Below are 17,032 nucleotides of genomic sequence, written 5' to 3' on the forward strand. Positions count from 1 at the left end.
ATGTAGACAACTGGATATTGTAGATATTATTCAAACCCAAATATTCTCAATGGCTGTAATTCAATATAAAATTGGATGAGAAATCGTAATTTTTTAGTACTATTGAGCATTTTTAACGCATTTTAGAAGTATTCTTAAACATGGGCTTGCTGTGGGTCCAGCTGAATTCTTGAGTTATCATAGCATCAGGTACAACTGGCACTGTGGTGATGATGTTTGCTCTTACTGGAAAGAAAAGAGAGAAAAACAAACTATGAAAACAAAGTACAAGGTTGTGGCAACTTCCAGGTATAATTTCATTGCAGAAGTCAGAAATTTTAACTGATTTTCAAGACTTTGTTCAGAAGGATTTTTTTTTGACCAATAAATCAGATTTTTTTTAAAGGAAAAAACAGCATCCCCTACTCCACTATGGAGTGGAGAGCAAGAAAATTGATCAAAAATATCCTTAAAAGGCTTCAAGGTGTCTAAGAAAGGCCAGAGGACTTTAGAACCTGAAGAGGAAGGAATATGGACAGAAAACACTTTATTTTGCTTAAGTTTACTGGTTCAGTTTTTATGGATAACATGGATACACCATTAACATCTTTCCTCCTTAATGTTATTTGGAAACAAAGAGCATCTGCTATTTCTTAGTTTTTACCAAGTTACCCAATTTGCTGTCAGTGCTTAAGTTGCATGGTAAATCAGGTATAAGAATGAAGGAGAAAAGGAAAGTTTATCTAATTCAGCTTTCCTGTCCCCCAAGGAGAACAAAAAATTCTGGAAGAATTAAAACAAACAAACAAACAAACCAAAAGTAACAACCAAACCAAATCAAACAAAACAAAAACCAAATAAAAAACCAAACCAAACTTAAAACCCCAACCAAAGAAAAAACAAAACAAACAAAACAAAAACATAAACAAAAAAATCAACACCCAAAACCCAAACAAGACAAAACCAACCAACCAATCAATATCTCAACCAACAATCAAAAAAACCCCTAGAAACAAAACACCACAACCACCAAAAAACACAACAAAAAAAAACCAAAATTAAACAACCAAACAAAAAAAGCCCAATTAAAAAAAAAAAAAAAAAAAAAAAAGAACAAACAGAAAAACATAAAGCGGGGAAAAAGCCCTTTCTTTTGAGGCCCGATTGATTACCTTAATGCAGAAATGTCAGTAAGTACTGGCCTTCCCCAGAATTTTGGAGCTGCATGTGGAGTGGAGATTGAAAATACTTTGGGAAAGAGCTGGAAAGAACCTCAGCAAGCCTTGGACTTATTGAGGTTTGCATTCGTGATGGCAAAATGGTAGCAAAATTTTCACTATCACTTTCTACTGGGAAAGACTGACCTAATTACAGAGGAATTAATTTTCCTGGAGTTGTAAACTGGGATTTGGTCATGGCTAAACTAAGCTCTGGTAAAGTAGTGTGAGGGGCCATTAGAATAATTCCCAAACTGGAAGATAGTACAGTAAAAGAAGCACAGCTAGTGAAAAGTAATATAAATCTGTATTTCATTGATTTGTTCGAGGTCAGCAGGAGACACTAAATTCAGTCAGTCACTTTTATACTTATAAAATACATCTCATTTAAAAAGCTTTGTGTGTAACAGAGAATCAGGAAGATGACAGATAAGTGAAGATAATCCAGCCAAATAATGGCTGTTTTGTTTTAGCAGACACTTTTCTCTGTCGGCTTATGTAGAGTAGGGCTTGTATGTTTGAATATACATCTTTGTGTGTGGTTTTTTTTTAAATTTGTAGTGTGTCATTTTGTCCTTTTAATGCAGAGTCATGGATAAAATTCTCTAGGTTAAAACATGGAATATTTATGAAGTGGAGCAATTTGCTCAACGGATGAATATTTCATGACTGATATTTTTTATGTCTGGTTTCTTCAACGTACCTTCAACTTAGTCACTACAATCTTTGATGTAGAAAGAGTTTGCAGAGTGCTGTATACAGTAATTAGCACAGATTTTAAAATGGGTGGTTTAAGGTAAATTTTAATATTCCAATGGATTTCATTAAGAGGAATATTTTCTGTTCGCTGAAACCATCCCAAAATTCTTGGTGAAGAAAGGTTTTGGTGGAGGAAAAATTAGTGTTGGGGATTAATTTCTGCCTTTTGCATTTTGTCTTTGTCTTTAATTTAAGTCCTTGTAAGATTTCAGCAACTCCACTGACATAGTTAAGTCAGTGTTTAATGTTAACATTAATAATGCTGTATAAAGTTGAGCAATTGACAATGCAGTAAAACTGCATCTGTTAGCATTTGGATCACCCAGTTCTGAACCTGAACTTTTCCTTGCATGAATATTAACAGGAAAGTGCCATGGGGGCCATGCAAATTATTCATGAGTGCGTGTTAAATTCAGAAGGAATTTTTAACTTTAAAAACTAACACATATCTTTGACCTAAAAACTAACAGAAAGAAGTTCAACATAAAAAATATAGGAAAATATGTATAAAAATGTATTATTACTTTTTTTTTTAATTTTTGAGACACTGTTTATTGTTGCCTAATTTTGAACTTTTAAAAAGGCTATTTCAAGTGCTCTGAAATGGGTGAGTTTTTGTCTCTTGAAAAGATTGAAGTTGAGTTGATTAACTACAAGCATGGAAATTTTTTTGGTTGACCCAAATGAAAAGTTTTCCACTTCTACTTAATGTATATACTTTTTTAAACTATAGGGGTTGGGGGAAAAAGAAAACAACTAAAAAACAGGAAAACAAACAACAAAATATTATTTTTCAAGTTTTGTCCTGAACTGAGCAGTTGATGGAGAAGACAAGCTGGTAATTTATATTTTGTTAAATGCATTTAAGAGTAATGAAAATCAATCAAGTTTGGATTTGGAACACAAGCTCTATGAGGAATGTTTGAGGGAGTTGGGGTTGTTCAGCCTGGAGAAGAGGAAGCTCAGAAGTGACCTTATTGCTCTCCACAACTTCCTGAGGGGAGGTTCTAGACACGTGGGGTCCATCTCTTCCACTGGGCAGCAATTGACAGAACAAGAGGACACAGCCTCAGCTACATCAGGGAAGGTTCAGGTTGGATATTAGGGGAAAAAAAAATTCACCAAAAGAATAATAAAGTACTGGAATTGTCTTCCCAGGGAGGTGGTGCAATCACCACCTCTGGATGTGTTTAAAAAAAGACTGGACTTGGTGCTATGGTCTAGTTGTGGTGTCAGGGCATAGGTTGGACTTGATGATCTTAGAGGTTTCTTCCAACCTCATTATTCTGTGATTCTGTGAAGTTCCAGCTCAGGCTTTCTTGACCATCTGAAGTATCTGCTGGTCCTTTACCCAGATCTCCAGGATGAAACACTTAATGTATTTACCCTGAATGCTTGAGAGGAAGACTATGGAAGAAGAAAGGATATCAAGCTTTTAAATTTAGCATATTTCAATAACAATAAAATCTCAGAATGGTTTGGGTTAGAGGGGACCTTAAAGATCTTGTTCCACCCCCTGCCATGGCAGGGACACCTCCCACTGTCCCAGCTGCTCCAGCCCCCGTGTCCAGCCTTGCCTTGGGCACTGCCAGGGATCCAGGGGCAGCCTCTGGGCAGCCAAGGTCCCAGACCCTCCCAGCCAGGAATTCTTTCCCAAAATCCCATCTAACCCTGTCCTCTTTCAGTTTGAAGCCATTCCCCCTTGTCCTGTCCCTCCAGCCCAGCTGTGCCTGTGCATGCCCCATTTCTTTGCACCCTTTTTCTTTTTTTGACAGACACAAGGCATTACTTGAACAAGGAGCAAGGACAAAATGCATTGATTTTCATCATTCTGACCTGAAACGACCCAAAGTTAAAAGCATTTCCAGCATCTCCAGTGCCAAGGAGAGCAGATTATAATAGCACTCCTTGTTTTTGTGGTGGGCTGCGACGGCGCACAGTGAGACCAGAATGTGTGGAAGACTTCTAGACTCCATCCAACATCAGCTGGAAGGATAATTGCCTTCCAGCAAGGAGAGGTTTTGCCATCTGTTTGCAGAACAGAAGAGGGGAAAATCCAAAAATGAAGGGCAGAATTTTAGCACAGCACTCCAGAGCCTGGCAGCTGTTTTTTTTCTCCAAGTGGGAGGTGCTGGTTGGGAAGGGTTTTGAATTGCAGCCACAAGAAAGGGTGCTAAGCACCCCTTGAGAACCCAAAACCCTGCACTGAAAATGAACAAATGTGCTCTGAGAAATGTATGGGGAAGTGGGTGAGACACAGAAAAATCCATATGCTCAGGATGAAATAAAAACATCTTTTAAAAACAAAAAAAAAAAAGAGAGAAGAACTCAAAATCAATAGTCCCAACTCCTACACTAATGAAAAGTGAAGGGCATGGAGGAGCACCAAAGTGCTCACTGATGGCTGCTGTAAAAATGTTTCTTTCAGGGGTGAATTCAGAGAGGATGCTCAAGTGTTGGCTTCTGGTCAGCTGTTTTATTTACCAAGATAAGAGAAAAATCAGTCCAAATGATCTTCCCTTGTTCATGAGAAAAGGCCTAAATTTCTAGTTATTTTCTGAATAAAATTAAGAATTACATAGATGGAAAATTAAGAGGAAAAATGCAGCATTTCTGAGAAGAATCACGCCAGGTGTATTTTTTCTATTTTCTATCACAGTCCTTTTGCCTACTTTGCACCTTGCAAACCGATACTTTTGTGAGCAAGAGAAAAAAAAATACCTTTTTTTACACTTGAGCATGCTTCTCGTTTGGCATTCCTCTTTGTTGAAGTGCAGGTCTCAGCAAAGAAGTTTGTGTGTTGCGTAAAACCAGTGTAGGATGCAGAAATTTGTTAAAATTGGCCAACTTTTAAAGTAAGCTTCCTTACTTTAGGAAGGAATAGTCATATTTCAGGGTAGAACAATGTATTATTTTTAAAGAGCTCTGGCTTAAGCATGGCTTCTGCAGGTACCCTTTGACAAATTGATATATGGCTTATTATCACTGTTTTTAACCCCAGATCTGTGGTAATAAATTTCTGAGATCTAGATTAGGGCAGTGTTTTATTGAAATTGGGTATTACTGACACCGTTTTGCCACAGTCTATATCACACATATTTTTTGACATACATTTTTCAATGCTAAACAATAATGGATTCAGATAGGTATTTTTTCTCGTTGTGCTGAAGCTGAATATAAATGCAATATTGGCTGCAAAGTTCATAGGATCTTCTTTTGTTTCTGTCCAACCAGAAAAGTTAGAAGATAGTACTTGTGTGTCTTTTATTCCTTAAGCAAGAAGTTCCAGTCTCCAAACTCCACCTGAACAATGAAAATAGTGTTTTATTCATTTAAAAATATCTTCTTTGCCTTTCTTGCACCAGAACTTGATTCTTCTCCCACACCTGTATTCATGCTGTGTGGTTTTATGGTAGAGCATTTTATTTGTTCCTGAATTTAATGAAAAACAATTAAAAAACACACATTGAACCAAAGCGACGTGTCTCCCTGCGTGGGACCTCTCCAAGACCACATCCCTTGTTTTATCTGCCATCTGCTCCTTTGAATTCTCCTCCTGGCACCTTATGCAATTTGGGTTTCCCGTGATGGAGATCGTGTTGTGTTGTTAAAGCAGAGTGCCAGCCCCCAGTCATGCTGGACTGGGCACTATAGACTTACTGTGAATAAATATAAGGAAAAAAGCAGTCAATTATTTTGTAGGGCCTATAATGAAGCAGTTATTTCCACAAGAAGTGTATGCCCCTGGTCCTATGCAGTTTTATTAATTATGATGCATTTTCTGTGGAACTGAAGGCTGTCGAGTCCTTTTCGTCTAATTTCAAACCAAAGACTTTTAATATTGGTAGCTCAGTGTTTCAAGACAAATCTTAATGGTTTTATGATAAAGTTTCTGTCTTCCTGCTGTTTTATACAGCTTCCTTGCCCAGAAAGGGTGGCAGCACAATCTTTGCAACTGGCACATTAGATAATTTGCCAAAACTCACAAACTATTCGAGACAGTACTGATAATTTCAGGATTCATACTTACCCTGAAATTTTAGGGTTTGAAAGTCTCTGGGCCTTCCTGTGTGCTTATTTAACTTCCCAGTATGTGTTTCCTCAAGGAAAAGTGGATAGTCTGGGTGAAATTGCCTGGCAGCAGGACAGCTGGTTGAAGTTATTTTGGGGTTAAAAGTGGCAAATACAGTGACAGAAAGCTCACGCATTAAGATTAGTGAATGATATTACAGGACTGAATAGACTTGGTGTTTATTTGTCTTAACTGCTGTTTTCTCATCTGTTTGGGGCATTTTTATGGCCCTTTGAATCCTTTTTTATGCTGCTGGATGTTGTATATAGAATATTTTCAGGTTGTGTGGTACAGATAAAATACCACACGAAGAGACCTAATCCAGCCTCCTGTACCAGCCCAGAGCCAGCAAAAATCCTGTGAACATCTGAGTGGGCTTTTATTGCATTTTTTTGTTTTCTCCCCCAGGTGGGAGGATAGCCATAAAATAAAAAGTATTATCACCATTATGACTTTGCAGCGTGGTATGTGATGTTATTTTAAAATTCTGCATTCACATAAGAACAGGTAGTAAAATTTCCCTTAAAACACACAAAACAACCAAGTGGAACAGCTTCAGGCAAGTGACTGAAATATGAAAAGATGAAATCTTTTGGCTTGAAAGGCAGAGCTTTCTATCTGTGACTGTGGGGATTTCCCAGGTAGGTTTTTGCATCCACAATAACAGATGCTAGCAGGTACCTACTGCTAAAACTGCATTTTACAGCCTTTTTTTAGCATTTTATTTTAAGATTCTTCATTTGGTTACTGGAGAGGGCTCTTTGACACTTACAGCAGCAAAGACTTATTTGCACACTGATTTGCAGCCTTATTCACTTTTACCTTTTTGGGTACAAAAAGGTATTTTTTGGACACCAAAGTGCCAGGGGCAACTCCTCATTACATTTTCTGTCCTTTTGGAGCATTCACATATTCTCAAATCTGCATATGGCATCATGTGTGTGTGTGTGTAAAACTGTGTGATATTTCAGGGGCATGGCAGACTCCTCCTGGTTTTAGAATTACAATTTTCAGTAGTGTTGTGCCTTTGGCAGTGCTGGAACTGGGGCTGACTAAGAACTCAAGAATTGCTTTAAAACTTAACTTCTTTTCATTGTTTTCCATAAGAAAGGTCATCCTGACAAACACCGGGGCACTCCTGCCTTGTTCTAGAGAGGTGTAAATGTGAAGGCACTTAAAAAAAAAAATCATTTCCTAATCTTGCCTTCTATAAAATATAGTATTATGCCTAAACAATTTTTTTATTTTATATTTAAACATATTCTCCTTCAGCACTGATGGCCCTGGTGATTGGTATAAAAGGAAGACCAATGAGAATGTATTAGGTGCTTTCTTTGGCATTTATAAGATTGTCATTTTAAGACCAAACGTTCTGGATTTTAATAATACACGGCATTTTGCTCAGACAACCACTTTTTTATTAGAATATGTTTTTCTTGAAATAAAACAATGAAGAAAGAGTAAGTTTTTCCATAGATTTTAAGTGCTTAAATCGATGTAAACCTGTGGAAAGTGATACATCTCCTCTACTAAGTGCCAAGGGCCATTTTTGGGGTTTCTTAATTAATATATTTGTTTTCCATCGAACATCTGTCACCCAAGCTGAGTTTCATTAGTTCATGGAGAGTTATCTCTGCCATGCACTGGTGAGGGGCCTGGCGTGCTCCTTCTGGCTTTGTTTTTCTTCATTTCTGTTCGTTCTGCTGTGCCTCTCTTGTCTGTTTCTTTGGGGTGTTTGTTGCGTTTTTTCAGGGTTTTTTTTATGTTTTGGGGTTTTTTTTCCTTTTTCTCATGAATGAGTGTAAAAACAGGAATGCTGCTCCAAGGGCCTGTGGATGCTGAATAACAGACAGCATTCTTAGACACATGTTTTCAGTGAAACATCAGTAGCATTAAAATCACATTCTTAATGACCACAGCTGAGATTTTGGGAAGTCAGTCAGTCTTCCTTGCACGCAGGTCCCCTGAGACCCCTGAGATTTGATGCTGAGCAGACTAATTTATTTTTGATGCTGCACTCAGAAAAATGGTATTTTCTCTTGGAGCTTACTGTTCCTTTGGATAATTTTGTGGACTTCTTGTACAGATTTTCCATAGGGATAGTGCCATATACATCTAATTTTATTCCTATGTATATGAGTATAACATTTTATGTGAATATTAAAAAAAATTAACATTAATATAAACTTAACACAAGCTAAGCTTAATATAATGCAAAGCTAGTGTTATGTGTCATAAGATGTAACATTGCATAGCAAGCTGTTACACTGGATCTGCCTAAACCAAGATATTTATGCTTCAAAATTCAGATTTTTTTTTTTTTTCCAGACCTGTCAAGGTTTCTGCCATTGTAACAAAAATAATCAGGAGTCTGGCACAGATATTCAGATACTATCCAAGCATTGCCTTTCTGCATTATCTCTCTTAAGTTAATGTTGGATGACACATCACCTGATATGAGCTTTCCAAACCTGCCTGTGTCTTTTGGGATTTTTTTTTTTATCCCACTTATGTCATTCAGTATTATTCCCCTCTAAGAAAAACAAAATTAAATTTTCCCAAGTGAACATCATATTTTTTTCTTAAGAAGATAAAATCCAACATCTCTCCTGCCATATATCTTATTATATTTTGTGAATGATGCATTAAAAGGGGAAGGAAAGCTTTGTGAAAAAGTTTTAAAGCTGTAAAGTAATTTACAGCTTAAGGTCATGCAGTGCTGTTACCAGACCATGACTTGGAGATGTCTGTGACCTTTTTGGGGGCCTTTTTTTTGTTAAATGGCAAAATGGCAACAGGGACCCACCACCCACAGCACTGAGTCACCAGCTTCTGCCAGCCCAGCTGAACAAGGCAACTCCATCTTACCCCCTCCCCACTCCTCTGCAACCAGCAAAGAGTAAATTACAGATAATTACCCTGGGGATGAGTCATTATATAAATAGGTTTTTAAAATAAATGTGTTCGAAATCACTGCTGATGGGAAAAAAAAAAAAAATAAAGGTTGTGTCATGCAGGAAATTTTTGGTGTGGTAATTTAGTGCATTTCCTTAAGAAGTGGAAAGCAGAGTGCTGATACTGTATTTGAGCTGGTATGATAAAGCAAAAGCAGATGTATTCTTTGACTACTCAAGGTCTTACTGAAGGCTGTTTCTTTAAACATGGTTTATTAATCTAAAGGGGGGGAAAAATATCCTGTCACAAAAAGCAAGAGATTCATTTTTTTCTAGAAGTCTGTTTGAATTGTGAACAAGTTCATAACTGCATTTTCATCTCCACTTTTAATACCCATCTTTATTTCTGTCTAGGATAAAGAAATACAGTATTGACAAGTAGGATTAGGTCTTTTTGCAAGAGCAGTTCTCACTAACTCTAAGTGAGACAGGAAAAGAACATAGTCTATTCCTGGATGAGCTTCAACCAGCAATCAAATAGCCAAAATTAATTAAATAAACAGAAAACTAACCATATTGGCATAGCCATCTTGTCATCTGAGTGATCTATTCAGCTGAGATTCAGCTATCCTGTTTTATTTGGATGTGTACCTAAGTGCAGAGTGGTCCCTCTGAAACAACCATCAGAGCAGCAACAGAATCCAGCTTTGAATTGCTAATGCTGCCATTCATCCTGATAATTAAGACTCAGAATATTATTCAAATAGCATTCTGAAGGAAACAGTTGCTGGAATAAATATTCCTTGTATAATTGGACAATTTTGTTTAACCAGTTTTAAAGCAGAGTCTCCAGTACTTTGAATTATTTTTCATTCAAGCAGCAGTAGAGCTGGAAGCTAATATGGATTTGGGGCATTTGTAAAATTTTGACTTCCTGCTTTCATGTTCTGTTCTGTCTGTGTAGTTGTCTCTTCCACTGGTACCCTGAGAAATTGCAACCTACTTTATTGACTTAATTTTTGGTTTGTTTATTTACTTCAGATTCTGTTTTTCTGAGATTTAAATATTCTGAACATTCTGGTCTGCGGGCTTGTTGTTGTTGTTTTTGTGGAGCTTGGGGAATCAGGGTTCTTTGGCTTTTTTTTTGATTGGTTGGTTGGTTTCTTTGCTTTTTGTGGGATTTTTTGTGTGTGTTTATAATCGGCTTTCATGTTGTTAAATTAATGATTTAGCTGATTAGTTCAAGTTTAAAACAGTGGTGTGGTACTTTCCCTCTTTTCTTTCATTACCTTCAAATCCTCTACTACCACAAACACATTTTATTTAAATTTAAGTAGTAAGAAAACATGTTAAAGCCTGATGTTATCTTTACATTTGTACACTGCATAATGGATTAATCTAGTTTCAAAACACACATTCAAACATTAAATAAGGAGTTACAGGAGACAAGGCTCTGCTAAGTACCATGTTTAGGCCATTTTAAATTATGTCTGACATAATGTTATTATTTTTTTTTTTTTTGTGCAGCCTTCTTTAGGGTTTATCTGAACGCCAAACTTTAGAAATAAAAATCACCTGTTTACCTCCAACAACGGTGGCTAGAGACAAGATGGTTGGCTGGTGCTTGAGAGAGTAATTCATTATTTCCTCTCGATTAGATCTGACAGTCCCCAAAAGGACACCATGCTACCCTGCAATTAGAAATAACTGATGTGTTCAGTACTGGTTGCTGCATACAGAATATTGTGCTGAATTAACCAAGGTTTATTGCACTTGGTGTTGACAGGTTTTTTTGCCAAGAAAAGGGAAGGTCTCCCTGCTCCTCTCCTAGTTTCTCCCTGCATAAAACATGGGGTTATAGCAAAAGGAAAAAAAATGTCAATTTACCACGCATGGTGGTGGTGTTTGAGGAAACGTTTGAAATTTTTTGTCCGTGCCCTGTGCTAGCTCTATCAAGGTGGATCAACACTTGCTGTGGATGAAGGGGTGTTGTCCGAGACTGCTCTGCAAGAAATCAAAACAGGAGGAGCTTCCATTTCAACTGGCAGCAGGCAGTTGTTAAAAGAGAAAAAGTAAAAGTATGGATACACGTGTTTAATGTCTCAAGAAGGAACTCTATATCACATTTATGGAGAGTTCTCTCGCTTCTGGGTTCCTTTTACAGTATCCAAGTGAGAAAGACTTGAATTCAGCTTTTACTGTCATCCAAAAGTTTTTCAAGGCTGTGAAGAGGCTGTTTTTGTGATGCATGTGTATATAAACCACACTGACTAAAAGAAGAGAAGGAATTAGGTCACTGATGTACTTTTAAAATGCACTTTTGCTGGGAATGTGTCTGTTTCCTTCTTTTGAATGTGAGGGTAATAGATAGTCCAGAGCCATCAGTGCTTTTTGATGGTAACTTAAGGCAATTTAATGGTTATCTGTCAACAAAAGGGAGAGGTGAAGACAGGATTTTTATTGCTTTTCCTAGGAAAATAAACATCTGGAATGGAGAGCCCAGTGAGTAGCTGTGTCCCTGACAGACACATGTGCACACACAGCCCACCCCAAAACTGCCACTTTGGCTCCCTGACTGCTCAATTCCAGAATCAGCAATTCCCAACAGGCTGGGAAGAATCTGAGTGGAACAGAAGGGGTGGAGAATTATGAGGATAAAGTTTTTTGTTCTATCTGATTGCTTTTATGTATATAATACAGCCATTAGAATTACATGGATTTCTTCATTTGTATTCTTTTCTCTTTTTCTCTCTCTCTTTCCCTTCCTTCCTCTTCCCATTCTCTGTCCCTGCCTCCCTCCCCACTCCTGACACCTTTTTGCACAGCCTCCATTGAAGAGGACCCAACTTCAGCAGGTATGAATTATTTACATTACATCTGCATTGTGGTAACTGTTTTTTGAGAGCTGCCTTTACCAAAATCATTTTAGCCCATTTCATTTTGTGTATAACTTGGTATAACTGTATCACAGTTGGGATCTATCCTCTTCTGCCTGCTCCCCCTTCTTTTTTTTCTCCTCCACCTCAACTTGGAGTCAGTAGGAAACATCCTCCTGTAGCATTTAAAAATATCAGTGACATATTCCTTCCTTCTTCCATGTTTAAACTGGCATGTCAAGCTTCAGATACAGAATGATTCAATTAGGAGCTGAAAAAAAAATCAGTTTGTTGTTTTTGGTGTTTTTTTTTTTTTTTTTTTTTTTTGTTTTTTTTTGGGAAATGTTAGATTTTTCTCTGTCTTTATGCTGGCAAAACTCAGTCACCTGGATGATGCCCCAAAACTGACATCCTTTAAAGATCTGGGAACAAGCAGTGAAAGAAGGGAAAAGAAAGCCAGCAGATGCAGAAGCATTGTGCTCAAAGAAAACATTCTCCAAACAATGGCTGGGGTATCTGCTCAGAGAAATTTTATTTCCATTGACAAGCTGCCAAGCAGTAGAATGGTTACCATCACAGTCATAAAAATTAGTTTAGGAGCTCCCAGAGAGACACAAGCACATCGTGTTTATTTTATTGTGAAGATTAACTATTTCTAATTAATTGGCAATCCATTAGCTGGGGAGTATTTAAAGAAAAAAGAAGACAGTGTACCAGAGAAGAATGCCACTGAGCAGCCTAACATATTTGAAATGGCACTGAGTTGTACAAACTCAGCGAGCTAAAACATCAAATAAATGGGGAATCACTTTATAGTGGCTTGTTAAAAGAAGGAAAGGCCTCCAGAGGAGCAAAAGAGAAAAGGTGAGGAAAGTGAATGAAGAGAGGAAGATGGCAAGGAAGGATTGAACAGTGTTTACAATGCTAACCTACAACTTGGGAGCAATATAAGCAATTAGGATACAGCAGAGAATAATAAATGAAAGGACAGAGAACAAAGCCAAGAGTAGAATGTGAGAGAGGGAGAGTAGCAGAGACTAGAAGTGAATACAGAAAGAAGCAAAAGGGAGCTTTAAACATGAATGTAGCAGCAAAATGAGCAGGAAGGAGGACTGAGATGAGAAATAGCACTGCAAAAGAGAGAAAAGAGAGGAATTTGGGGAAAATATGTAGAGTACTCACACATCCCCATGGACCATGCATTCTAATTACTAAACATCAACTTTCAACTCTCAATTTCTTGAGAGATTTGTCAGACTTGGAGTTTTCATGGGAAGTGTTTTAGCAGAAACGTACTGCAGCCATTCAACAGAAACATTTAAAAAGGATGTTTTTTTTTTACTTGGGAAAGAATACCCCCAGCCATTTTCCCTTTAGGGAAATGGTTTAAATAAACACATTTTTTTATAGCATCTCCCAAAAATCATGGCCTCCCTCTTTGAACACCACTGCTGTTTTTGTGAGAGCCCCTAACAGTGATCTGGCCAAGCTACCCAGGTACATCAGCTGAAAATGTTCAAGTGGAGGGAAGAGGAATTTATAACACAGCCACGTGAGCTGAACTATATGATTTATAAGAAGAGAAAAATCCACATATAAAGTGCAATCTAACATTAATTTCTATCTTAAAACTTTAGAAGCAATGCTAGCTCTTCAGATGCTCCATAATTTATAGTTACTATTGATTTTGCTGTAAGATATGACCAGATGTTGCTGCTTTGAAAGTAACAGATTAGTTCTGCACTCTTACAGGATTGTTTTAATACAACTTATTTCTCAGATTGTATTGGCATTTCTAAAACTGTGAGTTCTGCTTAAAGCAAATTCCCTTCCCTCAGGGTAGGAATGCAGCCATGCAGTTTGAAAATTGCAGGGGTGCAGAAAAATAAAAAGAAACTGCATTCAAAACCTTGTGCACCCATCTAGAGCCTTTCAGTGGTAGGTGCCTAGTAAAGGCAGTTTTATCCAATACCAGATTTTGCTCTTTTTCACAAAAAAAAGTGCAGCAAGTTTCCCCCAGTTAATGAAATTTATCTAATAATTATTCATGCACATAGTAATTTTCCAACAAATGTCTTCACTTATGAAACACCATGAGCTAGAATAAATTGCATCTAATATTTTTATGAAGATTACAAACATTATTTCCACCTCTTATGAAAATTACAAACTTAATTGACCTGTGATCAGGACCAAAGCTAAAATTTCCTTTCCTCTTTAACCAAAGGGATGAAACACTGTTATTTCCCATACTCTGCTTTTTGGGATAGGGTCTAGCTGCTCTGACAGTGACATCTGAGAGGAATTCCGTAGAAGCAAAGTTTTAAAATATAAAATTTTACTTTGAGTGTTGCAACCAATAAGATGAAGATTATAATCCTGTAGTAATAAGTGCCCTGAAGCTATCTCTCTATAGAAATGTTATCTCACTGGAGTTCCTTGATTTTCAGAATGCTTCAGACTAATTATAAACTCTAATTATAACCCCATGTTTTTCACCCAAGTTGCTTTATAAGGAAAGATAAACCCTGGAGTTTTTTCAGGTACTCCTCACAGTTTCCATAAAGTTTTTCTTAGGGTAAGAATTGTTCCAGATCTATTTTTTCTTTGTTGAAACTTTGTTTCGACAAAGTTTTCCCATGGGTAAGAATTATTCTAGATCTATTTTTTCTTTCCAGTTAAATATCTATGAGTTTATGTCATTGTGGACGTCTTAACATTATTTTGAGTCACTTCGCCGTATTTCTTCATTTGTTTTGACTTAAAATCAAACCTAATAAAATAATTTAATGAAATTATTGTTTAATTAAATAATTATTGAGTAAAGCTAGGAAAATCTCAGGAAAATTCTCTCTTTTCCACGTGTTTTTATCCCACCCATATGTGACATAATTTTGGAAAAGTGTTTATTGAACCGGGAGGAGACTCCATTGTTGACAATTATTTTTAAAAGCCTAATATACCAAGAAACTCCTGCTGGATGTCCTGCTGTTTGAAGCTTTTCATCCCAAAAAGTGTTTCCCCATAGTTTTATGGATTGCCCCCCACGTCTCCTCAAGGAGCCTGGAGTAGTTTCTACAATTATTAAAGAGTAATTCTTCCAACACCTGATGAGACAGAGCACAGCAGTTTGTTCACTTCTCTCCACACAGTGGTTTTGGCTGAGGTAATAAATACATCTTCTTTGAGACCATCACTTAACTGGAGCCATTCCTTGACTTTGCCAATTTTTTTTAATTTTTTTTTTTTAATCATAATGTTTTAGGAAACATGGCGTTTTCGTCTTTGCATCCCATCTATTTAACATATGCAAACACATTTAAAGTTTCATGGTAATAAAATCTCTTTCACAGGGTGAGTTTTGCTGTTGTCTTATTGCCTGTTGTTTAGGTGTTGTAGAGATTAAAGATTCACTACATGACAGGGTCTCCTTCTTCAAAGACATTACTCAAAAATAATCCCTTCAACAACATTGTGGCAGAGTATATAAGGTGCACTGAATTTTTGTTCATCTAAGGAAAATTATATTGCCTTTCCAAAATTCCGTGTGATATCTCACCCATTCCCTGGTTATTTAGAATTTCAACTTATATGAAAGTTATTTTAGCACGTTTTTCTTAGAGAAGCAAATAAAATGGGGGGGGGGGGGGTGCAAATTGCTTTTGAGAAAGAATAGAAGTTGAAAATGTCTTATCAAATGAAAGAGACTTCTGCTGTAAAAATTTATAGAATTAAGTTTATTTCATTAAAGGAAATTAAGAGAATTTTAGAAAATAATTACAATGGAAGACCAAAAGTTCCAGGATGAATAATTACAGTTATCAAAAATTCATGAGAGAGATCTAAAACTATTGAGTTTACCCTTACTTACTTACCCATTACCCTTACTCTAGGAGCATAGTATTAAGCACTACATGAAATCTAAATTCCAGAATAAAAATCAAAACACAAGTTACATGCTTTGTTTTGTTTCTGCTAGGAGAACTCCAGGTTTCTCTGGTGTTTGTTTTCTTACCTCACTCTATTGTGTTTAAGAAACTTTTAGAACAGGGATACCAAAACATATTGCCTTGGTTTTGCAGGGGTGGCACTTGGAATTTAAGGCCCCTCACAACCCAAACCAGCCCATAGTTCTATAATTCAAATATTAGATGGATATTTTCTTGAACAGGTGAATATTGTAATCAATTTTTTCCATTTCTTTCCTTGCTTCATGTCAGAAAATGCTTTTTGCCATTTGGTGCTGCCCTGCTCATCAAAGAGCGGGTGGGATCCACTTGGTTAAAGCTCTGGGCACTTGTCCTTGGTTCTCAGAGAATGAGGCTAAGAATTGAAATTAAAAACATTTGAGATTGTACTGGCATTAATATTTACATGAAAATTGTCCTTATATAATAACTATACCATGTGTTTGTCCTTAAAATATTTAACTGATGTAGGTTTGGAGTTGGGCTTCTCAAAGGGTCTTCTCTGTGAAAATAATGCCCAGAGAGGCATTATTAAGATAATTTTATTAATTAGGGAAAAAGAAAAAAAGAAGAAAAAGAAAAAAACATGCCTTCTTTAATGGTTACCATGATGACTTTTGGACGTGGATGATCTTTTTGGTCCCTTCCAACCAAAACTATTTTATGATTTTATGATTCCATGAAGATCAGAAAAGAGAAACCAAACCAGATTTTTCTCTCTCTCTTTTATTTTTTTCCCAAATTATCAAAATGAAACTTTAAAAATAAAAGCATGACATGTTTAATCTGCTTTCCGTGTCACCCTCAAAGCATCAAGGATGTGTCTGGTCAAGTCTCAAGGACTTCAGTTTCCTGCCCACTGCACAGCAGGATCTGGAGCTGTGGTTTTGTGACAGCTCCCAGGCTGTCTTTGGGGCCACAGTGATTTTGCTGTGGTGTGCAAAGCTCTTCCATTTCACACATTTCAAAGAGGGAAATCATCTTCCAGAATTATTCTAAGGGAAAGGATTTGCCATTCCCCCAGGGACTGTACCACAGATTTACTGTCTTGGTGAACTTGGTTTACGCATTTGTAGCAATTCCTTTTCATTTTTTCTTCTCCAACTGCATATTTTATTTTTTTTCCAGTGCCTGGAGCTAGCTTGCTAATTACTTTTCCATCTATTCCAAGCAAAATATAGACTAAATCAGAAAATTATGTAAAGGTCATATTGAACCCCATTCTGATGGAAATGAGGCTTATGCAGTAAAAATAGTCCTAGATGCC

General features: G+C 36.9%; 1 protein-coding gene across 2 annotated transcripts in view; it reads left to right on the forward strand.

Annotated features, from left to right (window-relative positions):
- EDIL3 (EGF like and discoidin domains 3) overlaps window positions 1-17,032 on the forward strand; it is a 238,745-nt gene that overhangs the window by 85,132 nt on the left and 136,581 nt on the right. Inside the window, exon 3 of one of the 2 annotated variants that reach the window (XM_021551869.3) lies at window positions 11,747-11,776. The exons of the other annotated variant lie outside the window; for it this stretch is intronic. Within the exon in view, the coding sequence (XP_021407544.1) occupies window positions 11,747-11,776 (30 nt within the window). The remainder of the gene's footprint in view (window positions 1-11,746; window positions 11,777-17,032) is intronic. 2 annotated transcript variants of the gene reach the window in all.

This window comes from Lonchura striata, chromosome Z (assembly GCF_046129695.1).
Source record: "Lonchura striata isolate bLonStr1 chromosome Z, bLonStr1.mat, whole genome shotgun sequence".
NCBI lineage: Eukaryota > Metazoa > Chordata > Aves > Passeriformes > Estrildidae > Lonchura > Lonchura striata.